We start from the raw sequence: 23,538 nt of genomic DNA, 5'->3' as shown, positions 1-23,538 counted from the left end.
CAGAAAAAAAAAAAAAAAGAACAAACATACAATATAGTAAATGCAGACAGATGAATTAAATAACAGGGTAAAACAGAGAAACTATATGTTAACAATGCACATCAGTTCCCTCCCAACAGTACTGCAGCGTTTGGAATAAGATAATTCACGTCTTGCTGGCATAAAAACACACCTCTTGTTGAATTTTTATTTCAAAATAGAAAGGAAAAAATTTAAACAACTTACCGTAATTTTCTTTTCCTGGAACCATGGCAGTGGGCACATAGGCATTAGACATACATAGGGAGGGTAACTATGTGCCCACTGCCATGGTTCCAGGAAAAGAAAATTACGGTAAGTTGTTTAAATTTTCTCCTTTCCTGATCATTCTGGCAGTGGGCACCATTGGGACATACCCAAGCAGTGCAAATTTTTTAGGGAGGGATACATCAGAATAGACAACACCAGTTTAATGTCTTATCAGTTCAACCTTTATTAATACACTTTACACTTTATTTCACTACGGTTTCTAAGACTCTACGCCCAAAGCTTGCGTCAGCTGATGATTGTACGTCTAGTCCGTAGTATTTCAAAAATGTATTGAATGAGGACCAGACAGCTGCTTTGCATATTTGCCCTGGTGTAGCCTGGGCCTTGAATGCCCATGAAGTAGCCATGGCCCTTGTAGAATGGGCTTTCACGTTCAAAGGTTTATCTTGTCCTTTGCTTTCATAAGCTTTTTTGATACAAGACACAATCCACTGTGCAATTGTAGTCTTTGATGCTGCTTGTCCTTTCTTTGGTCCCTCTGGAATGACAAATAATTTGTCTGACTTTCTGATATCGCTCATCCTTTCTAGGTACACTTTAAGACATCTTACCACGTCCAATTTGTGTAGCCTTTCTTCTTTCTTATTTTTTGGTTCTGGACAAAATGACGGAATCACAATCTCTTGATTCATGTGGAACTGTGATACCACCTTTGGCAGGAATTGATGTACCGGTCTAAGAACTGCCTTGTCTTGATGTATGATTAGGAATGGTTCCTTGGCAGATAGAGCCTGTAGTTCTCCCACTCTCCTTGCCGAGGTGATTGCTATCAGAAACGCCATTTTCCATGACAACCATTTTAGACCTATCTCCTGTATCGGTTCAAACGGAGCTGCTGTTAATACATCCAAGACTAAAGACAAGTCCCATGTAGGTACCCTGTTCTTAATTTGAGGTTTTAACCTTTTAACTGCTTGAAAGAACCTGATCATCAATCTTTCCATTGCCCGATTTCTTTCCAACAAAGCTGATAGTACAGACACTTGTACTTTCAATGAGCTGAGACTGAGACCTTTCTCAAATCCTTTATGCAGGAACTCCACTATAGATACAATTCTTGGTGAAAGGAAAATTTCTCTCTTTTTCACACCAATCACAAAAGCAAAGCCAGATTCTATGGTATACTCTTGATGTGGATCTTTTCCTTGCTTGTAACAGGGTTTGAATTGTTTTCTCTGAACAACCCTTCAGTCTCAATGTCTCCCGCTCAATCGCCATGCCGTCAAAGCCCATTGTTTGGTATTCGGATGACATATTGGCCCTTGTTGCATCAGGCCTTTGCGATCTGGTATGTGCCATGGTGTATCCACTGACATATTTACCAGGTGTGTAAACCAAAGCCTTCTTGGCCAGTATGGTGCTATGAATATCACCTCTGCTCTGTCTTCCCTGATTTTCCTGATTGTTTTCGGAATCAGAGGAATTGGAGGGAACAGGTATCCCAATTTGAAATCCCATTTGAGACTGAGAGCATCTGTAGCTTGTGCGCTTGGGTGAAACTGTCTGGAACAGTAGTTCCTTACTTTGCGATTCTGGTGTGTCGCCATAAGATCGATGTCTGGTTGACCCCATCGCTCTACCAGTTCTTGAAATACTCCTGGATTTAATGCCCATTCTCCTGGGTGAATGATATTGCGACTTAGAAAGTCTGCTGTGACATTTTCCAGTCCTGGGATATGTATGGCTGTAATATCCGACAAGTGGCACTCTGCCCAACCGAGTATTTCTGCTGTGAGCTTCATCAGCTCTCTGCTCCTGGTTCCTCCTTGTTTGGCTATATATTTGACCACAGACCTGTTGTCTGATTCTATTTTTATACAGCCACCTCTTATTTTGTCCTGGAAAACTTCTAGGGCCTTTTGTACTGCTTTTAATTCCAGCAGATTTGATGGTAGGTGGTTTACCTGATTTCCCCAGGTTCCTTGCACCACTTCTTCTCCCATCTGAGCCCCCCAACCTGTCTTGCTTGCATCTTGTAATTTTTAACCAGTGTACAGGTTGTAGCGTTTTCCCTTTCTCCAGGTTTCGGGTATCTTCCCACCACTTTAACTCTTGTTTTGTCTGTGGGTGTAACAAGATTCTTTGTCTTGTGTCTTTGTGATTCCCGTTCCATTGTTGCAGAAAACTGTTTTGCAGAGGTCTCATATGTAACGCTGCCCACTTTGTGACGCTTAATGTTGAAGCGAATTTCCCCAGGAGTCTCATGTATTCTTCTGCTGAAGTCCTGGTAGCTTCTCTGAGCCTCCTCGTTCGTATGGCTATGTCGTGCCTCTTTGACTCTGGCAATCTCACTTCTCCTTTTTCTGTATCGAATTCTACCCCCAGAAATCTTAACAGCTGAGTGGGTACGAGATGGCTCTTGTCTCTGTTTATTAACCAACCGTGATGTTCTAGGAAGGTTATTACCATTTTCTGGTCTTGTCGGAGTTTCTCCCGATCCTTTGATTTTACCAAGATGTCGTCCAGGTAAGGGTATATCTCTACCCCCCTTTCTCATTTCTGCCACTAGAGGGGCTAGAACCTTTGTAAACGACCTTGGGGAAGTTGCCAGACCAAATGGTAGTGCTGTGTACTGATAATGCTCCTGATTTACTGCAAACCTTAGGAATCTTTGATGCCCTTTTGCTATTGGTACATGTAAATAAGCGTCTTTTAAGTCTATCGCCACCATCCAGTCTCCTGGTTGTACCTCCTGTATAATCAGATTTAAAGACACCATCTTGAACTTTCTTATCTTCAAGAATGAATTTACCCTTCTTAGGTCTAGGATTGCTCTGTAATCCCCTGTAGGCTTCTTTACTAAAAATATTCTGGAATAAATTCCGCTTCCTCTGTCTTCTTGAGGTACCTTTTCTATTACTTCTGCTTGTAGTAATTTCCTTAAAGCCGTATTCATCTGTCTTTTCTTTTCTTTGGACTGTATCCATGTTATTACGCCCATATTTCTTTTTGGTACCTCCCTGAATTCCATACTGTATCCTTGACGAATGGTTTGTAACACCCACTCGTCCTGTATTGTTTGGGCCCATGTTGTGGAAAACTTTCTCAGCCGTCCTCCTACGGACAACTGCTGGGCCCTCTGACCTTCATGTGGATTTATTCTTTGCAAATGATCCTCTTCCTCTAGAGCCACGAAAAAGCCGGTTCTGGCCACCTCTCCATGTCGTTTGCCTTGGAAAAGCCCTACCAGGCTTGTATGCCTTTGCTTCTTTATATTGATTTCTATTCATCTGTTGGAGACTGAATCTCCTGGCTCTGTATTCCTGCGGTAGAAAAGTGCTCTTTCCACCTGATGCCTTTGTTATTATTGCATCTAATTTGCTGCCGAATAGGAATTCACCTTCAAATGGTAATGCACATAAGGTGTTCTTTGATGCTGTGTCAGCCATCCACTGCCTGAGCCATAAAGCCCTTTTTGCTGATACCGCCAGTGCCATAGACTTGGCCGCTAATTTTACTGCATCCAATGAGGCTTCTGCTATGTAATCAGTTGCCCATTTCACCTCTGACAATGCCTTAAGAATAGCACTTTTTTTACATCTTTGTCTATTGCCTCTTCAATGTTGGCAATCCACACTCGCATAGCCCTAGCAGTTGATGTAGTTGCTATGGCTGGTTTGTAGGCTGTTCCTGCCGTAACATATGCTTTTTTTAATGCATAATCCATCCTTTTATCCATAGCGTCCCTTAATGACGCTGCTTCCTCTATGGGGATTGTGGTCTTTTTTACTATTCTGGAAATAGCAGTATCCACCTTTGGGCTAACCTCCCAATTTTTCACCTCTTCTTGTGGGAATGGATACATCTTCCCCAATCTTTTAGGCGCAAATATTTTGGCATCTGGTCGGGCCAATTCCACCTGAATAAGATCTTTAATTACTTGGTGAATAGGAAAAACTCTACCCTTTCTTTGTCTTGCCCCAAAAAGCTTATCTTTCTTATGGGTTAACTCATCAGTGTCTTCTAGTTCCAACGCCTGCCTCATGGCTTTAATAAGTGGATCCACTACTTCTACATCAAATTCAGATTCTTCCTCCTGAACCTCTTGCTCTGATGAATCCATTTCTCCCTCTGATACTTGAAAACAAACAATCTCAGACTCATCTGACGAAAAACCTTTCCCCCTATCCAGACTGGTTTGGGATCTAGATCTTTTTTGCGTAGGGTTAACAGCTTGCTGGACTGCTTCATCCACACTCTGTTTAACTGCCTCCTTCATCAACACAAGGAAAGTGCTCATCTGTTCACTGGTATCACCTGCTGCTGTTTTAATACAATCTTTGCATAATTTCTTTCCTATAAGAGCTGGTTTCTCACAAGCTGAACACCACTTCGTTTTTTTAGCAACCTTTCTGCTGCTTCCTCTATTTTTATGTTGCAGGGATTCCCCAGTCCCTTTAGAAGATTCTGCTTCTGGGAGGTTAACAAACGCACTAAATTATAAAAACAAAATAAATGCTAAACATACACCCTAATGTATATATACCATCTCTCTTTCCCATGCAGAACTAAAACTAAGGACTCACCTAGTCTTGGGAACTGAAGTTTGGGTGTTTCCATTTTTGAATCCATATCCAGCACTTGGCTTCTCCCTGCTGAGCGTTCCATGCTGCAGCTTCACTCACACACACACCGTGTGGCCGTCGCTTCCCTGACGTCATCTAGTGCTCGTGCTCGTGCACGGCTCGCGTGTCTGTGCACGCATTTGCCGGCGTGCCGTGACGCGCGCGCTCCCGAGCGGCCGCGTGCACTGTACCCTTCTCCGCAGTATCACAGATACACATGCGGTCCTCTGAACCTCCTCGGTTCACAGCGGATTACTGGGGTAGTTACCGCCGCGTTGCTACGCTGTTGCGGTTCAAAGAGCCTGCTCTGCTCGCAGCCATTGCTGCTCCCCCTTCCGCGTGTGGCGGGCTGCCAGGTACTTTACCGCAGCGTCCATGCGCTTATGCGGTGAGTCTGGGCCTCCATGGCTCCCAGCTGCAGCTGCTGTGCGCCTACGATCGGTCCTGGGCTTTGCACTTAAGCTTCCCCTCGCGGCTGCAGCTGTTTTCTCCCCCCCCCCCCCAACAGGGGCTCCCCCGACTCTAAGGGGTCTCCGTCTTGCCCCCCTTAGGGCGCACCGCGGAGCTTCAGGGCAGAGAGAGGTGAGCCCTGTTAAAAATAACAAATCCTACACCAAGCTGTGAGGACAGGAAAAAGACTGGTGTGCAGGTAGAGGGAGGGGCCTTATATGGCCTACCTGCAAAAGTCTACTTCCTGTCCTACCTAGAGTGAGAAGGGATTAACCCAATGGTGCCCACTGCCAGGGTGATCAGGAAATTAATGTTTATCTTAACTTTGCCTCTCAAAGATGAGCCAAACGTTTAGTGGGTGTGTACAGTATATCAAGCTAGAAGCTTAACAAAATACTATACAAATAAACTACAATTATAAAGCAAACATTTACCTACTGCACAGCCTATATAAGGAAAGGAGAAGGATAAGCAACATTGAACAAGACTTTCTTCTATCACATGCTTCCTATTCTCCTTGGTGGCTTGGAATATTCCTTGTATGAATCCAATAGATAGAACCTATATAGCCACCTATATTGTCTGTTGTAATTGATACTTGTTTATACTATCATTCTCTTAATATATAAAGTACGTATAATTTTAATTAGCATGTTCAATCATTCTCTGTCACGTTGCAGAGTAACACATTGTTTTCATATTTTTTGTGACATGTACTGCCTCTATTGGAATGTATATTGTAGAGAGAAGCTCCGGCGAATTGAATTTTATTTTTTACACATCGCTGATTTATATCCAATAAATTCTTAAAATTGATATTTATAAGCTCATAACAGATCACTTTACACACTAATATTGGATTTTACTATTCTAGATCACCTACTGAACACTGTATTTGAGTGGCACCAGAAACTTTTTTTAGAATAAAAAAAAAAAAATTACATGCCTATTTGAAATGGTCAAACATGTTGAAAGTGCAGCCCCACTACAGTAATTAAAAGCTTTTTTCTTTTCAACACTGGCTGTCAAAAATTACACACACTGATACACAGTCAGTGTACAAGAGACCATACAGTACAGGGAATTATAATACATTAAGTGCAACAAAGTCAGACAATAGGAAAGGAAATCCCTGCCCCGGAGAGCTTACAATCTAAGTGGTATGTTGGGAGACTTGTTTATACAGCAGGTGAGGGAATAAGTGCAGCAGATGGCAGTGCATGGGCACAATGGTTTGTTGGTGCGATTGTGGGACAGTAGCTATGAGTCCAGGCTATTGAAATGCTTCATTAAGAGGCGAGTTTTAAGGTTTGTCTTAAAAGTGGGGAGAGGGTGCTTGGCGTATGGTGAGTGTTCCTCAGGTAAGGGGCGGTGAGGGGAAAGGGTTTAAGATTAGAGAGAGCAGTAAGAGATGAAAAGGGTGGAGGGGGGACAGTTATGGGTAGAGAGCAGGAGTCGAGCAGGGCATAGCGAGAGATCAAAGCTGATCTGTAGGAAGGAGCAAATGAGGAAAGGAGAACTTTGTAGACGATTCAAAATTTGATGGGAAGCCAGGAGAGGGATTGAAGTGCATCTAGTAAAAGGTTTCATTCTCTTTGGCCATTCACCTAATATGGAATGAAGCAAAGATTTGTCCAACAGAAGGAAGTATCTAAAGAAACAAACTCCATTTCAACTTTCAGTATACCATTATCATCTTTTACATGCATGGCGCCAACATATTCTGTAGCACTGTACCAAGGGAAGGGAGAACAACACTGTATAACAAAAAGAGCACATATACAGATGTAGCAGTTTTACCCCACCCCTCCCCCCCTTGCCGTGAAATAACGCACAAAATAACATTAAATAATGCATGCCTTCTATCCTTAAGCATTGTTTTCAATGGTCCGATCGTTTAATAATGCGCCATTAGACCAAAGCATCATAAAAAACAAACAAAAAAAAACACATCTGCTATATCTGTAATTAACACAGACATGAATTAGGTCCATGCTCCAAGGAGATACAATCTAAAACACATAGGTGTAACCCTCCATGCCTGGTTCTAAAAGGAGTTTACATCGGATGGACTATCAGCATGGCATTGCCCAGTGTCTCATACCTTTTCAGGGTGCTGGGTCAGTGCAGGATGGGCGTGGATATGCAGATAGAATAATGATGGGCGCCAAAACTTTTATAGTTTAAAAAAAAAAAGCGAGCTTTATTCACATCTGTATAAGGCTCACCATACAAGGACAGACTTCACTTTAGACATTAACTGGTGGCTCTGTGCTTCTCCCCCAGGTAGCTCTCACTCCTGTGCTGGGGGGGACATATGCTTGTTTCCGTTAGTATTGCTTAGATAACATCTCATGTTGGGCAACACACTACTCTCTGGGATCATTATCCCGTTACTGTGTACTGTAATCCAGTGGGGCTGATCTCAGCGTAGTAGCTCCGTAGCCTAATCAGAACTCCTACTGAGCGCATGCTTACTCCTCTTCCTGCACCAGAACAATTTTGGGGAATTACTATGGGCGCTATCTAAATAGGGCACGTTCCTCAAATAAAAACATGGTGGTTGAAAAAAAATGGTGACAGGACATCCTTAGAGCAGCAGTTCAAGCTGCAGCCCCCGCCCTAAATATGTGCATCAATACAATTAAGACAATGATAAGTCATTAGCAAAGTCAAAGATAAGTCAAAGATCTTCGCGGATCGATCAGCAACTACTCGGCTCTGGGGCTCACTAAATGGCTGTCAGTAAAGCAGAAGACGACCGAAGAGGCAAAAGTTCTGTGGGAAAGAGCATATGATCAGGCAGTCACTAGACATAATTGGTGCACTGCTAGAGGGAGAAAAGGGTTGTGCCAGCGCCTATTTCAGAAGAGGAAGGGGATGCGACTTTGTAAATGGTTGCAATAGGAACAAAAAAATGCCGGTTACATTATAATACATTAAAAACGTCATCCAGAGTAAAAAAATAATAAAAATGCTATAACTATTTTCTCATAGTACAGAACAAATGTATTAAAAAAAAAAACAACAAAAAAAACATGGAGTATTGCTTGGTCTACAGCTTTAATACACGATTGACTGTAAGGCCCTCTAACTGAAACACCAAGAAACCCGTTTCTAGAAGTGGGTGATACAGACACACACATCCCTATGATGACGCCACTTGTCACAAGGCAGCCTACATCACATAGTGAGGGGCAACACCAGAGGGCTCCCACTTAGTTAACCCATTAAGGCTATTAACCCCTTACACTAATTGGTAGTCCCCAGAGGGGTGCTACACAGGCATCTGATTATTGTTTGTTGTTCAACCTCCCAGGCTCAACCCCCTAAACATGTAACTTGCACTGAGAGTGACTGAACTGCATTATAGAAATATATTTGCGTATCTACATGGATCATGATCAAGACAGTCATTGCCAGTGCCGCGCCCTTCAGTACTGTGTTTTGAAGTTGCAATAGAGTGAAATTGTTCCTGTATATATATTTCCACCTAATCTATACTATATTTAAAGAGTGACATTATTGGACCAGAGTGGAAGCCGGAGGAGGTATTTTACCTTGGGAATAAAAGTGGCTTTGGAAAGCCTCATTTTTGCAGCAGTGACCAGCAGTCTGCAGGGTCAGCAGCCGACCACAGAGCTGTGAGTTTGGGACAGGGAGGTAAATGTTCTCTATCATACAAACTACATTTGTGGTGTACCCTTGTTAAAGCCCCAGTGTCACATACATAGCAACATTTACAGAGTTTTCAAAACAGAGAAAGCACTTTGCAAACGAACATCCCATCTGCCATTTTAACTGTTTCATAAATGAAAGGTGCGATCTCATCAAAATCAACTTTAAAACTAAGCATATGAAGAGAGGCCAATTACAAATATTATCATAATTTAAAAAAAAGAAAATTTCACAATCTACTGATTTATAACATAGTTGTGCAAAGTCACGCACCCGAGTGTCCAAGGTTTGTTATCAGGCAACTGGAGCTTGTGGACGACATGTGTCTACTATGAAACTATAGAACTCTAATAAAAAAAAAGAAAAAAAAAAGTTTTCCCCTGCAGGCTCTTAATATGAATCTTAAATATAAAGATTTATGAAAGATTCCTACTGTATCAGGATTGCACAATGGCGGGATTCCCTGCTTACATCATCCTACAGGCATACCCCGCATTAACGTACGCAATGGGCCCAGAGCATGTATGTAAAGCGAAAATGTACTTAAAGTGAAGCGCTTCCTTTTCCCCCACTTATCGATGCATGTACTGTACTGCAATCGTCATATACGTGCATAACTGATGTAAATAACGCATTGGTAACAGGCTCCGTAGTATCCCCGCTTCGGTACAGGTAGGGAGCCGGTACAGGCAGTCCTCGTTTTACAACGCTTCGTTTTACAACGAATGGCTTATCCAACGCTATGCAATACATACCCATGTTCATTTTTACAACGCCAAAACGGCTTATCCAACACTCTTACGATGCTTTGCAAAGTTATTTATGTGTATATAATATATATATATACACACTGTATAATATATAATATTTTCATATTATATTATATATTATGTTATATTATATATAATACAGTATATGCACTATATAATTTATGTGTGTGCTGCATATCTTATTGTCTGCGTAAAATATTTTGTGTATTTTAGCATTAAAAATGCCTTCAGGAACGGAACCTTTCATTTAAACAGTGTTCCTATGGGAAAACGTGTTTCGCTTTACAACGTTTCGCTATCCAACGCCATTTTGAGTAACGCATTGTGTCGGATAACCGAGGACTGCCTGTATTGCTGTTCAGGACATGCTGACAGGCGCATGCACGAGCTGCCGTTTGCCTACACTCACGAGTGTACTTAAAGTGAGTGTCCTTAAACAGGTGTATGCCTGTATTTATTACCTCCGCCCCAAATGATCTCAATGACATAGGACTGGAATTCAGCTTTATCTATTAGCCATGTTGTACTAGTCCAGGCAGAGGGATTTTCACAAGAACGTATCCCACGTGGGGAAAGTTAAAGTACGTTTATGAGTGGCATGTTTTTAAACGGTAATAAAAAGCCCTTGAAGAGCGCCGTTCCCCCCACACGGCCGATGACACCGCCGGCACCGCTCCTAAAGGCCGCCGTTCCCCGCTGCCATGCTGCGCATGCGCAGTTGTGATGGTGCCGCTGATTGATGCCACACATGCGCAGAAGTGGCTGGCAGTGGCGCCATTCCCCCCACACGCCCGAAGGTTTGCCCAAATTAAAGATGGCTGCCCTGCGCGATTGCTGTGAATTGCGCATGCGCCGCAGATCTGTTGAGAGCACAAGGCAGAGACGCATTTCAAGGTAAAGTTCATAAATAGTGGGCCTGGCGAGGTGGAGAGCTGCGCAGCCGCAAAGCGGCTGCTGAGGCAGAAAGGGAGAAGGGAAGAGCCTGGAAAATTCAAGATGGCTGCGGATGCTATGAAGCCTGGGAGGGGTAGGCCGTGAAACCCACACACCCTGGGACAGGGGTCCGCACAGGTAATACAACATAGTGTGGGGGCCTGCTGAGGGGAAGAGCAAAGAGACCTTACAAGAACCAGTGACCCCATACATCCAGCTCAGGCTCCTTATAAAGGGTCAGTGACCCCATACCTCTACCGTGTGCACTGACTGCAGCCGTGTGCGCATCTCCGCCAGGGGGAAGAGAGTGGGGGCTGCTCCGGTAATGTACCTTTGGGGGGGGAGAGGGGGGAGGAGAGAAAGAGCTGCTCAGGATACTCAAACAGAGCCGCCCCGTGTCCGCAGCTCCACCGGGGGTGGGGGGAGGACACAGACAGAAAGACACACACACACACACTCTGACTCTCATACCTCCGCAGGGGGGGCTGGCTGCCGAAGAACACAGCCCGCAGCTCAACCAGGAGGGGGGGGGGAAGAGACTCAGACCGAGTCCCTTGTGTCCGCAGCTCCGCCGGGGTGGAGAGAGTCAGGAGAGGGGGGAGGGACACAAAGAGAGACATACACACCACACACAGAGAGACACACACGGAATTCAGTTACTATAAATATAGACCTGCAAATAGCTAAAACACGTGGTCAAACTTGTGTTTTGGAACTGAAATTGTGTTTTGATTTTTAATTAAAAACATCACAAATACAATTTGTGACAAAAGACAAATAAGTTTCACTTACTATGCGCTTGCACAGCACACACAGCTTTTTTATTTAAATAAAAGCAATGTGCTACAATAATTAAAAACTATATGGGCCATCTAATTGGACAGTGGTTTATAGTATTTCATAAATTAAACATGTTTACTACCGTAGCAACTTTAGGCAAATATATTGTAGAAATCACAATTAAAACCATCACAGATTACAAAATACCTACTGCTTTTGTTGGAAACCAGCAGAGAAAAAAATAACTATTATACAGCCAGATTACAGAAAAGGAGGCAACTGTAAGACTAAAAAATATATGTATATTGTGTAAACAGTACTTCTCAAACTAAATACTGGAGTAGCTTTAAAAACAAATAGCAAATCAGTGATTTTGCATGGAAGAGTCAATATCTTTAAAAAAAACAAAAAAATAACTATTTTCTCCCACACAATTTACCGTGATGCTCAAATGTAGCTGGCAGGTCTGACCTGCGCTTACTATTTGCTAGCGGTCACTTAGAGCCCCGATCAGAATGAAAGCACCAATGCATCTTATTTGGTCTAAAAAATAATAATACTTGCACTGGTCTCTGGAAATACCATTAACAAAACTGCACATTATTCAAGTGTTCTCTTGCAACTTACTATATCTGGCAACATAGTGCACTAGGCTAGGATGTTTGTGGGGGGGTGGGGGGGGAGGACTGCTTTAATCTCCTTGCAAACGATAAAACTTCACACTGAAAAATGCTGAAACTAAACAAATGAGCAATCCTGCACCAACTGGAAACTCCCAAGTGTAGCTGCATAAATAAAGCTAATAAAAAATAAGTTTTTTTTTTTTCTTTTTTCATTCCCCAGATTTTTTAGGACAGGCATTAAAAAAAAAAAAAAAAAAAAAAACCAGAAGACTGCTATCAAAGACAAAAAAGGATTGTTCCTTTTCAGTAATAGACACAAGTTACTCCATCCTCCTGCCAGCTGGGGAACACAGGAAATGTGAATTTTCCACCAGGTAGAGGAAGTCAGACTGCGCCAGAGCAGGCTTTATAAATCTTTACCTTGAACTTTGCTCTATTGTACGTGCTTGAGGTCGACCGACAAGAGGAAGTTCTGTCCCTTTCCAGTTTACCGCTTCCTGTGCCATGCAAGCGATTAGCCTGGGGATGGACTCCCTCCTCTCCCCCAAACATCTTTTGAAAGGGAGATTCTCTGACATTTCTCACTTGCTCCATCCACGAAGGGAGCGCTGAGCTGAACACTGCAACTAAAAAAATCCCTGTGCAGAAATGGAAACAACCCCTGCCCCCATTTTACTACATAGTGAATACATTTTTTTATTATTTTTAAAGCCACTATTTTTAGACCTGCGAAAGATATGCATACAGAGATTATAGTCTTTTTGTTTTGCATTGATTTCAGATAAAAGCAATATTAGGAATAATGTAAATATGGCAAACTTTTTATAAGCACCCATTTGTCGGGCAGTTCACAATAACACAATGGCCCCTTTTGTATTGCTGCATTGCCATGGCGTGCAGGATAGAAACCATGCTGCTTCCGATACATCCTGAGATAGTATGACGGTCAGCAGATAGCTGGGAACCTGCTGGCAGCAGAGCAGTGATATACATTACACGAGAACACAGAACATATTCGAAGCCATGGACGGGAGAATCTCCTAGAATAGATTCCAGATTTAAAATAGACAAGCAGCGGCCTTTGGATAAAAATCCCGGACACTGGGAAGCGAAAAACCTGAGCTGAGTCCCACAAGGTTCCTCAAACCTTCCACGGGCAAGTTATGCTCGCTCTCTTTGCTATGTCTGTCTCAGCAAAGACTGTGGCTTTCGGGGCACGATCATGCAGAAACTCCCATTGATGTCAATAGTGCCCCGATCTGCACCATAGCAGTTTAATGAATCTCCCTTTCAGGATCCTACAATCTTGTCTTTAGTGACATACAATAACTGGCATTGTGCTGGCAAATTCTATGAACAAATGTCGCAAAGGACATATTAGTAAAAAAGTATAAACACTATCCCACAGACCATTTGAACTCTCTCTAGACTGGTAGTTAGAGAAGTGCTACTTTAATTGGCAGAGCGCCCATTCCAAGCCTTCGCTAAAGTAACAGCCGTATTAAGTTTAAACTAAAAAGGCTGAAATGGGCACTCAGCAATTATAAAACCGCTAAGGTAGAGGCTTAGATCCACCCCTAAAGACAGAGCTTATACTACCTGCGCGACCGCGCGCACTCCTGCAGCGCCAGCGATCTGGGCACTTGGCTGCAGGAGATTGGGGAGGCGATGCGGGGGCATGGCAGGTGTGTGGCGGACGCGTCACAAAGCTGGTTCGCCCTGATTGGCTGAACCAGCTCAGGTGATGCTGACGTCCCGCAGCAGCCACCCGAGAAGACAAATTTTCTTGTCTTCACAAAATGCGGTCGGGTCAACGCACTACATCGCCTGCAGGCGCGCAGGCACTTTAGTAACTGCAATAGCCAAATACATAACTGTGCTTGACGGGCGCGTGCACGTAGTGACTCTGCTACTATAAGCTCGGCCCAACACTGAGGATAGACTGCCTCGGACTACAGTGGCTGTAGCAGTGATGTCATCCACGTGACCTGACGCACATTTCACATCAGTCTGACGCTTCTTTGTAGGTAACCCATGGGCTGGCTCAAGGTTTTAAATAGATTCTAGTTACTATGGCAACAAATCAACATAGCGGCGCTTAAGTCTCCGTTGGAGGGACCTGGAAACAGGGAAATCAGTGATAACTAATGTATATACAGTACTTATCTATGGATGTGAATTAAATATACACATCTTTATAGTAATGCTCATAAGCAGTTCCACATTCTATTTAAAAATGATTACGTTATATTACAAATAGCATGTAAACAAACTTTTAAATAGACTGATATTGGCACCAAATCCGATACACTGGAAGTGCAAATGACGAATATCACCTCAATAAAATACAACAAATTATTTCCAATTTCAAAAGGACACAATTCCAATACACTACTACCACAGTGTTTTGAACAATAATAGTAATGCTATAAAAACATTACCAACCTTTATAAGTTAATTGAGCTTTTGGTGCTATACAGAAACCGGAAGTGTCATCGGTTGAACGCACGCTGAAACGCAAGCAGAGGCCAGCAAAATTACATCACCCGGCCCAGAGCTTAGAACTCCCAACACATCGGTAGAACGAAGCGATAGGGAGGTGTGACACAAGCTGTAGTTGCCCAACACCAACAGGCAACACCCAAGTGGATCTGCCCTGCAGCAGGGACAATGCCATGTGTGTCCACTGCCAGCTAATTTCTGATACAATTATAGTGAAATTCTGATACCATTAAAGTGAGCAAAAAGTGTAATTTTATATTAAATGTGCTAATGTGTAAAAAAAAATGCAGGAGTGAAGGAAAAGAATTGTATTCCCAATCAGTGTCCCCGCTTTTAAATGATTTTGATAACCAAAGAGGTAATCTAATATTGACAGATTTATTATAAAATCATTCTTCCTGGTATTGCACAGGTTATTAAGAATTTATATTAGTGTTAGGGACCCTTGAAACGTGGTCTGTCGTGCAGTTGGCTCAGGGGCTTAACACAATTTGGCCAAAATGTTAAACTAAAAGACCATTTTATTTAATAGATATCTATACATATATATTTAGGCACTGCACCGTGTATGAGTTTCACTGGATGTGCACTGAGCTCTGTCTGTGTTTTATGTTCTGTCTCTGGTTTTGTATATAGAGGAGCTTTAATGTACTTACAATTTTATCACAAAAAAAATCTATATAACTATACAAAAGTGTCTATTATTTATGAAAAATAGCCTACAATAGTAATAATCCCCTCAGAACAGGGCATTACTGGCCAATAATGCCCTGGCTGGGATAAAGTCCCTCGGGTTCACCTCAGACCTACAACTCTTCCAGTCAGGACATTATTGGCCAGTAATGCCCTGTTCTTCAGGGATTATTGCTTAAATAAACCATAGTTACGGTGACCAGGCGTCCCAGTGCTCCAATAATTGTCAAAATGTCCCGGTTTTGAAAGGATAGTCCCGGTTATTAATAAGCCGGTGTCCTCCCGGTTTGAGCGGGTAGGAGGAGAACTGAGGTTGGATAAGATCAGAGGATGCTGGCTGCTGAGCTGATCACAGAACAGCTGTAGTCAAAAGGGAGGGAGGAGAGAAGGGCTGTCCGATTGCTTAACCACTTCTGGGCAGCAGGTGGCGCTGCAGAGCATAGCTACTCCTCTAGATCTCCTGGTTCCGTGTGTGTGTGTGTGTGTGTGTGTGTGTGTGTGTGTGTGTGTCCGTAGCCCAAGCGAAAGTTGTAATTTGAGTTTGGGAGAGGTCTCTAGCTACAAGGGGAGTGACAGAAGGCAGAGGGTGGGGACAAGAGCAAGGGGGAAGGCTGAAATGGAGAGGAGTTCCAATTTCTGTTTGTATGCTGAATTTACAGTACTTTTACTTTAAATTACGGGAGAATTTACTATTTTAAAGTTGTTCATATAGTGTTTCACCACACACACACACACACAATATCCCCCCCTCCCCCCCCCACACACACACACATTTCCCCTCTCCCTGCATCAGATCAGAAGCTATCTGATTGGTTACAGCCTTGTCACATGAGACCGTCTCTGTAAAAAAAAAATCAAATTCTACCGACTACAGAGATTCGTCGCTCCGCCTCCCCTACTGTTTTTGTTGGGGAATGGGAGGAAAAAAAAAAAAAAGATGGGGCCCAGTTTGAAATTTAATTTGTTTTCTAAATATTTAATGCATCCCGGTTATTTCATTTCAAAACCTGGTCCTAACCATAGTGATATCAATAACATTCTTAATATTTTCTTGAAAGATCTTAAATACGGCCAAATCACAATTATACTGGCCGCGGCGGCGCGAACCACATGCCTCAAACCTGAGGCTGCCAATAGTGCGCGCACAATGAGGCACGACGGCGTTTGACACACATCCATTTGTCTTTCCAAGCGACGGCCGCATGACGTGAAGCGGCTCAGCCAATGAGGGCAAACCGCTCATGTGATGTCACGGCCACGGCTCCCCATCGCCTGAAGCACAGTTCACATTCGCACCAGTGACAGGCGTGATTGACGTGCACACACAGGGAGTATAAGCTCAGCCTAACAAAGCACAAAAACCACTCATTAGATTTCAGAAATTTACAACAAATTTGCCCTCCCTTGAAAAGTATATGTTCAAGTAACATTGTTGTTAGTAGGTCAGAGATCCAAAAAATGAAAGCACCGAATAAAAATAGACTCACAATTAAGGTCACTCTATATAAAAGGCACGAATAATGGATTCAGAAATAGAGCTAAATTATGGTAATGAGCAACAGTCATGTGAGGACAATGACCTATAATTAACTGCACCCAAAAAACATACCGGTAATTAAGATGCATAACTCAAATGCCCATGTGCTTATACCACATTTCCAAATAATGCTCATGACTTCAGTGATTATGGACTATAATTTGTGTTGTGTTTTTTTTTCTTCCTTCAAAAGCAGCAGATAATTATAGTTCAGTAAATAAATTATTCTGTTCACTGCCAACTCATAATCCAGCGCACGCCATTTGATTTCTTCAGGGAGTTGTCTACTGTCAACGAAGAAAAACAAAACAAAAAAAATTGGGTCATGGGAATAAATGCCAAGTGATATTTACTGGACCCAGATTAGTCATGTACCCAATTCCTTTTCTCTGACTGTGAGACATAATGTTAGTCATGTAAGTTACAAGCAGAGTGATGTTCAGTGTTGCCCCTTAGTGCTCAACTACATCACGCCACCATATCAGATGCAAACACCAACATTACTATCTCATATGTACGGCGCCAATTTTTTCCATAGCGTGTTTAGTATTAACATCCACTTTATTATAATCCTTCTGATATGTCAATTAGCCTCAGGGGTTGTATCTCATGTTCCACCAGGTTCTAATGCCAAGACCGGCCGGTCACACAGGTGTGAGGCTAATTGGTTGCCTTCTCACCTGCGGTTAGTGTTTACTCATGAGACATACGCAGCATAAGGGGCAGAGGGAATATATGATTTTTAATAGAGGTGTCAGCCACACTTTATTGTTAGTGACTCAGGACTGTTTTATTCTTTGTGTTTTCTGTGATGTCATGACAAATACATTTGATATTTTTGTACATTGGAGTGCTTATGGTGAGATACATACATACGAGGTAAAGTTACTTGCTAAGGTCACAAAGAGAGCCGACAGATTCAAACTGGGTCAACCCACTTCAAAAAGGCAGTGAGATCACCACTTTACTACACATGCAGATGCATTTGTCCCACAGTCTAATTGTTGCAGCGCATCCACGTCTGTTTAGCATCTGTCTGATAGTAAACACCAGTGGGTAACAAAGTTTCAAAATCACTCTAAATACGATTCCCTGATAGACGACAATTGCACATGTAGGAATGGTCATTTTATGAAGTTCATATATATGATTATTTCATAAAGAACTATTTTGCTATGGTTTCTAAGGAAAAGCCAAATCAAAAGAAGGTCAGGGCTGTGGCTTTTTGCAATTGCATTTCCGAGAAAGAAACGTAATAATTATGTCAAAGTTTTTTGTAAATAGTTTTCAATGGTATATATATAAAAAAAAAAAAAAAAAAAAAAATCAGGAAGTTTTAATACAGAAACTCACTGCAAAGGCTCCTATTGATGCTAACTAATAGTAATAATTCACTTTAGCAGAACATCCAATGTGCACAACTCTGTATGAATATAGGCGAGCACCAGATGAGCTTGCAACCTCATTTTTAGTGCACTGAGAGCAACTGACTTTCCTGAGATCACTTACACCAGGTGCTGGGCCTTATGCCAGACATGGGACCTTAGAGCAATTGGAGTGCTCGAGTTAGGCTGCTGTCCAGAGCACAGAGGAACACATTTCGAGGCATGTAATCACACAATCACTTCTGTCAGCTACTGTAACTTCAGATCAATTGTGCGACCATGATCAGATCCTGGTTTCGTATTCTGGTTAGTATCTTTGACACAAGAGAGCAAAACATGGAGAGATCAGCTTGGGTCTCCATCACAGGAGTTAAGTACTTGTGATGCTACAGCCATGATATCTGTGGAACTGTATGCCTCTAGAAATGTTGTCACCGAGTTAAATCTCACAAGCACACAGGCCCCCCCAGACCAGCTGAATGAACTATCCAGCAGACAGGAATAGGAGAAAATTGACAACCACTGACCAAATAAGATAAAAATCCTGAAGCGGGACTTCACCTCTAAGAGTAATAGGAAGCATGCTATTACATATAGTAGAACTTCTTTTACATTCAACGTAGATCTGCATTCTCAGCGAGGGTTTGGCTATCAACATGAGGATTCTAACACACACCATTCCTTGTGTCTCCATTCAGATTCGAAGCTCGTTGGGTCAGGGACCTTCTTCCTAACGCCTCAGTTTGTCTTCGTATAGATGTACTCATCTGTCACACAATGTTACTGTCCTCCCTCCCACATTGTAATGAACTGCAGAATATGTTGGCGCACATAAAGAATAATATAGAAGCATACTACTACATATGTTCTGATATTTGTATGAGGAGTTGGTGCTTTCAATACTGCTGATCATTTATATTCACACAGCTCCTTCAGAACAAGCTGCAAATCCGTTTCCCAGTGCTGGACAAATAGATCAATTGCATTAAATTCAATGAGGCTAAACGATACTCCAGTTCAGGGAAGCCGCTTCACCGCATATTGAATAAGGGCCATTGAGTTTTAAAAGTACGAGTTTGACTCGATCATTTCAACGGTTGGCAATTTAGCGACATCCCAAAGTACAAGCCTAAGGTCCTTCTTATATATTGTCTGAAACGACCGTTATTGGCCTGAAAATCCATAGGCAAGTCAAAATCCGGTTTGTTACTAGGCAGGATATAAAATATGACTGCAAATTAATAAATGAGAGCAAAGTGAGCACAGGGAGTTTGCAACAGAGATAAAATCTGGATAACACTCCTTTATATCACAATCTACCATAGCACTGTGTTTTTGCTCGGTTTGGCCGTAGCAGTGTGTGTATGTGTGTGTGTGTGTGTGTGTTTATATATATATATATATATATATAATGTGTATGTGTGTATGTATGTGTGTGTGTAGCTTAGCCCCATTCACTACCTAAAGGGCCAGAGCAAAGCTTTACAACATATTGCAAGGCCTCTGTAGCAACACGAAAAAGGCTTAAGTTACTTGTTTGTGTCTTGTCTTTTTTTTTTTTTTTTTACATTCCCCTACTAAAAATGTACATAATACCTTTTACAATGATACTTTGCACACCTCAATCACCTCAAAAAGGACGACTTCTTCGAGAAAATAGGAGTGAAGTAACCAATATACGCACAGTATCTAGTCCTTGCCTGTAACGTTACCTGTGTGCTTGTGCCATCTCTACCTTCTTCCCAGCAGAATGGGATTTCTATCAGTGTCTGAATAGGACTCGGGAAAATAGGGCCACACACTGAGGGAGTGTGATATTTACAAAGCTTTTGTGTATCCTATTTTATAGTTGGCTATGAAGTTAGCTGAAGATTTGGCCAGTTGCTAAAACAGTCACCCATATTTTAAAAGCAGCAATCCTTCTCTATCCCCCAGTCTATACAAGTTTAACTGAAATCATGTTTGCATCTTGTCCACTGACAATGTACCGGTTTCTTATTTTTTTTTTTTTTAATTATGGATTTCCTTAAACTTTAGTTTCTACTGGGCTCTGGGGAAGAGCTCCATTTTAACCTCCTAGAAACGTAATATTTCTAACACTTAAATCTCCTGAACGTAGAATCAGATCTGAAAATTAAGGGAAACATGGTGATCAGTGCAGACAGCTGCCTTAAATTGAAGCATAGGAAGTATGTTGGCTGTCCCAATATGGGACCATACATGTGCGTACAAAGCCACTGAAATTTCAGCAATCAAGGTGAAAAACAGGTGAGTACTTTCACATCATTGCAACGATAACACACAAGGTCACTCACTGCATGCAGTAGGATTTTTCTTTTAAAGAAGGATCCAAGAAGATAAAAAAAACAAAAAAAAACAAAAAGTTTAAAATGAAGACAAGACTTTGTTCTCGAAATAACATGACCTTTGTTATAGTTATGTTTAGTCCCTTTGCCTTACATTTCAAGCAGCGTGACTTTGGCTAAGTGTTTGTATTTCTGTGCCTGCTTTTTACTGTACAATGTTATCATGATAAACAGCAATCCCAAATATGCATACTATATGTATACACATACATATATGTTTTAAATTTCTACAGCACTTGAATTAGGGAGGGGGGAGATTCCTTTGGAGATTAACTTGTTTAAGCTCCTGGGATCCCGGAGATACTCACTGGTTTCATTTTGTGGATATTTACATTGTCATCCAAGGCAGCCACAACATCATCCCCCCAATGACATGGAGGGGTCATATTTTCTTGCATGAGCAGCATGATTTGGCGTCCATTTTTATTTCCCTGGAGGGAGCAGAAAAAACAATTGCTAAACATGTGTGGGATCCTTGCAGCTAAAATTAATACAGTTCAGCACCAGAGAATCCCCTCAACAAAAGAGTGTGTGTGTGTGTTTGTGTCTTAAAAATAAAAATAAATAAATAAATAAAAGTCTACTTATGCAGCAACTGGCTCTATAACCTCCTCCCTCCCTTATTTAGCTGGCAATGATTTTCTACCAAGATTATTAGGGCTTGGAGAGTGCTAGTTAGGCAGCAAATTTTGAGTTACGGCTACACAAGTACAAGTACGGGCCTTATTTACTAGGCAGCTTGTAATACAAGGGTGAACCACTGTCTCATTAGCACAGCTCACAGGTAAATAGCCTGTGCCAACAAAACCCAAAGAAATGCTATATATGCAGGATTACTGCTTCAGGTGGGCGTAGCACTTTTCTTCCAATTAGTGTATAGGATTATTCATTTATTTCTGACCAGCTCCAGATAGCTCCTCACTGCTAAACAAAGTTCAAAAGGTGTTGTATTCATAAAGCCAAGGTTATTCAATTACTGAACACATTTACAACTAAATGTTGCCCCTGCAAAATGTAAATGTCAGTTGTGGGTTATACCTCTATCATACCAGTTAAATCTTCAATGTGAAGTGTTGCTAAAGCACAACTACTAGTGTTTTAGATTGTGTTGAGGTCTGTCTGACAGTAAAGAGGAAAACTCATCTCCGAAGACCCCAGTCTAAGGGCTGTTCTATAATGCGTGTGCGCGGCAGTTATAGTTGGCTGAGGTTAGCCAGCCTTTCTATAATGGTGCCGCAGGCGCACGGCAGTGTGCATAGAACCGGCCGACAGGGGGAAGATGAGTAAAATAAAGAATTTGCGCTGCTACCGCCGCTGAAATGTGTGTGTATGCATGTACAATGGTTAATTTGTTAACGTATTTATTTAAAACGTATTTATAACACACACTACCTATCCAGCCTGTCGCATGGACTATACACACAAAAAGTGTGCGTCACGTGCACGCGCGTTCGCACACTATAGAACGGCCTTAAGTCTAACCACCTCCTCCTGCAATGAGAAGCGCTCTCCTTTCATGTTAGTTCTACTTCCCTGAAGCTGAACACAAGCGCTTATCTTTTAATCTAAGGTGGTATAAGGGTTCTTAACATATGCGCAGAACTGAGCGACTGGGACATGAAAGCAACACGACTTTCTGTGGTGGCATCATAATGTACGTATATCTATTTATATAGCGCCATCCCAGTACATAGCAGTTCACAGCAGTAATACACGTGACATAATAGAACACAATGGGAATAAGAGATTGAGAAATAAAAGTAACATTAGGAATGGAAGTCCCTGCCCTGAAGAGTTTACAATCTAAGTGGTAAGTAGGGAGAATTTAGAGAGACAATAGGAGCGTGTTCTGGTAAGTGCATCTGCAAGCCACAGGATAAGTGACAAACTGTACCGAGTTTCACAGTCAATTTGACAACACACGTTGCTCCTGCTGATGTCCCTTCCTCCTCTCTCCATATGGTGGCCAGGCACCTTCTAGCCCTACTATACATTACGCTAGTGATAGTACAATCAAAGCTCCAGGCACATTTGATTGATATGGTGCCTCCTATACATTAGGGAAACTGGCACACCAACACTTTGCATAAAGCCCACATCAGCTACAGTACCCAAGCACAACCACCCCATACATACTGATAGCAAGCTCTCTGTATATGCAAGCAAACCTTCACCCCAATATATAGGTACATCATATCCCTTTCCATATAATACTCTATGCATAATGCAGATCCACCAGCAACCCTTCCTCAAATACAGGCACCCCCATGCAAAGATTCCCAATCCTCCTATCGCCCTAAATACAAACACACCACTATATATTGCTGCCTCCGATCACCCCACTAAACACTTAGCCCCAGCAATGCTTGTGACACAGGAAGACAGACACAAGAGCCCCCCGCTATGCCCCACTCACCTGCGGCTGTGTGCTGTGCCCGCTATCTGCACGTACAACTCGGGGTCTGTGCAGGAACACGTCGCTGCAGCTGTCTGCAGTGCCGCGCTGCCCTTCCGTGCACCTGCTCGCTGCAGCTCCGCTGTGCTCCATCGTGCGCTGTCACAGGAACGCTCTTTGCATTACCACCGAGCCAGGATGAGCAGCAGCAGCGATCAGTCGCGGGTCTGGATTCCAACCTCCTCCTACCGCAGCCAGGCGCTCTGGCTCCTCCCACAGCACGCGCCTGCTCGCTATGTAGGGGTGAGGGTGCGCGCGCAAGCGCAAAGTCCTGCAGCAACGACTTTTCTGTTCTCAGCGCGCGACCCCACTCCAAACGTTTTCAGATTTCGCACGTGACCGCCTGACCGCAGCCTGCGCCCCTTTTCCTCCCTGTCAAAGCTGCAGAGGGAGGGAGAGTGACGGGGTGGGCGCGCGCACAGAGACTCACTAGACGACTTGTTTCCCGCACGCGACTGGCGAGGGCGCGAGAGAGCAAATAGTGAAGAGCAG

At 42.6% G+C, this 23,538-nt stretch overlaps 1 protein-coding gene across 2 annotated transcripts in view; it reads right to left on the bottom strand.

Moving 5' to 3' along the window:
* The window catches only part of FAM241A (family with sequence similarity 241 member A), a 41,652-nt gene extending 18,343 nt beyond the window's left edge, over positions 1-23,309 (bottom strand). Inside the window, exons 1-2 of one of the 2 annotated variants that reach the window (XM_075565107.1) lie at positions 23,008-23,309; positions 20,900-21,022 (exon numbers count right to left, since the gene is read on the bottom strand). In XM_075565107.1, coding sequence (XP_075421222.1) covers positions 20,900-21,022; positions 23,008-23,139 — 255 coding nt within the window. In that variant the 5' untranslated portion in view covers positions 23,140-23,309. The remainder of the gene's footprint in view (positions 1-20,899; positions 21,023-23,007) is intronic. The other variant, XM_075565100.1, reaches the window with a different exon arrangement.
* Between the last annotated feature and the right edge of the window lie 229 nt (positions 23,310-23,538).

This window comes from Ascaphus truei, chromosome 1 (assembly GCF_040206685.1).
Source record: "Ascaphus truei isolate aAscTru1 chromosome 1, aAscTru1.hap1, whole genome shotgun sequence".
In the NCBI taxonomy this organism is placed as follows: domain Eukaryota; kingdom Metazoa; phylum Chordata; class Amphibia; order Anura; family Ascaphidae; genus Ascaphus; species Ascaphus truei.
This window is presented reverse-complemented; position numbering and strand designations above follow the sequence as displayed.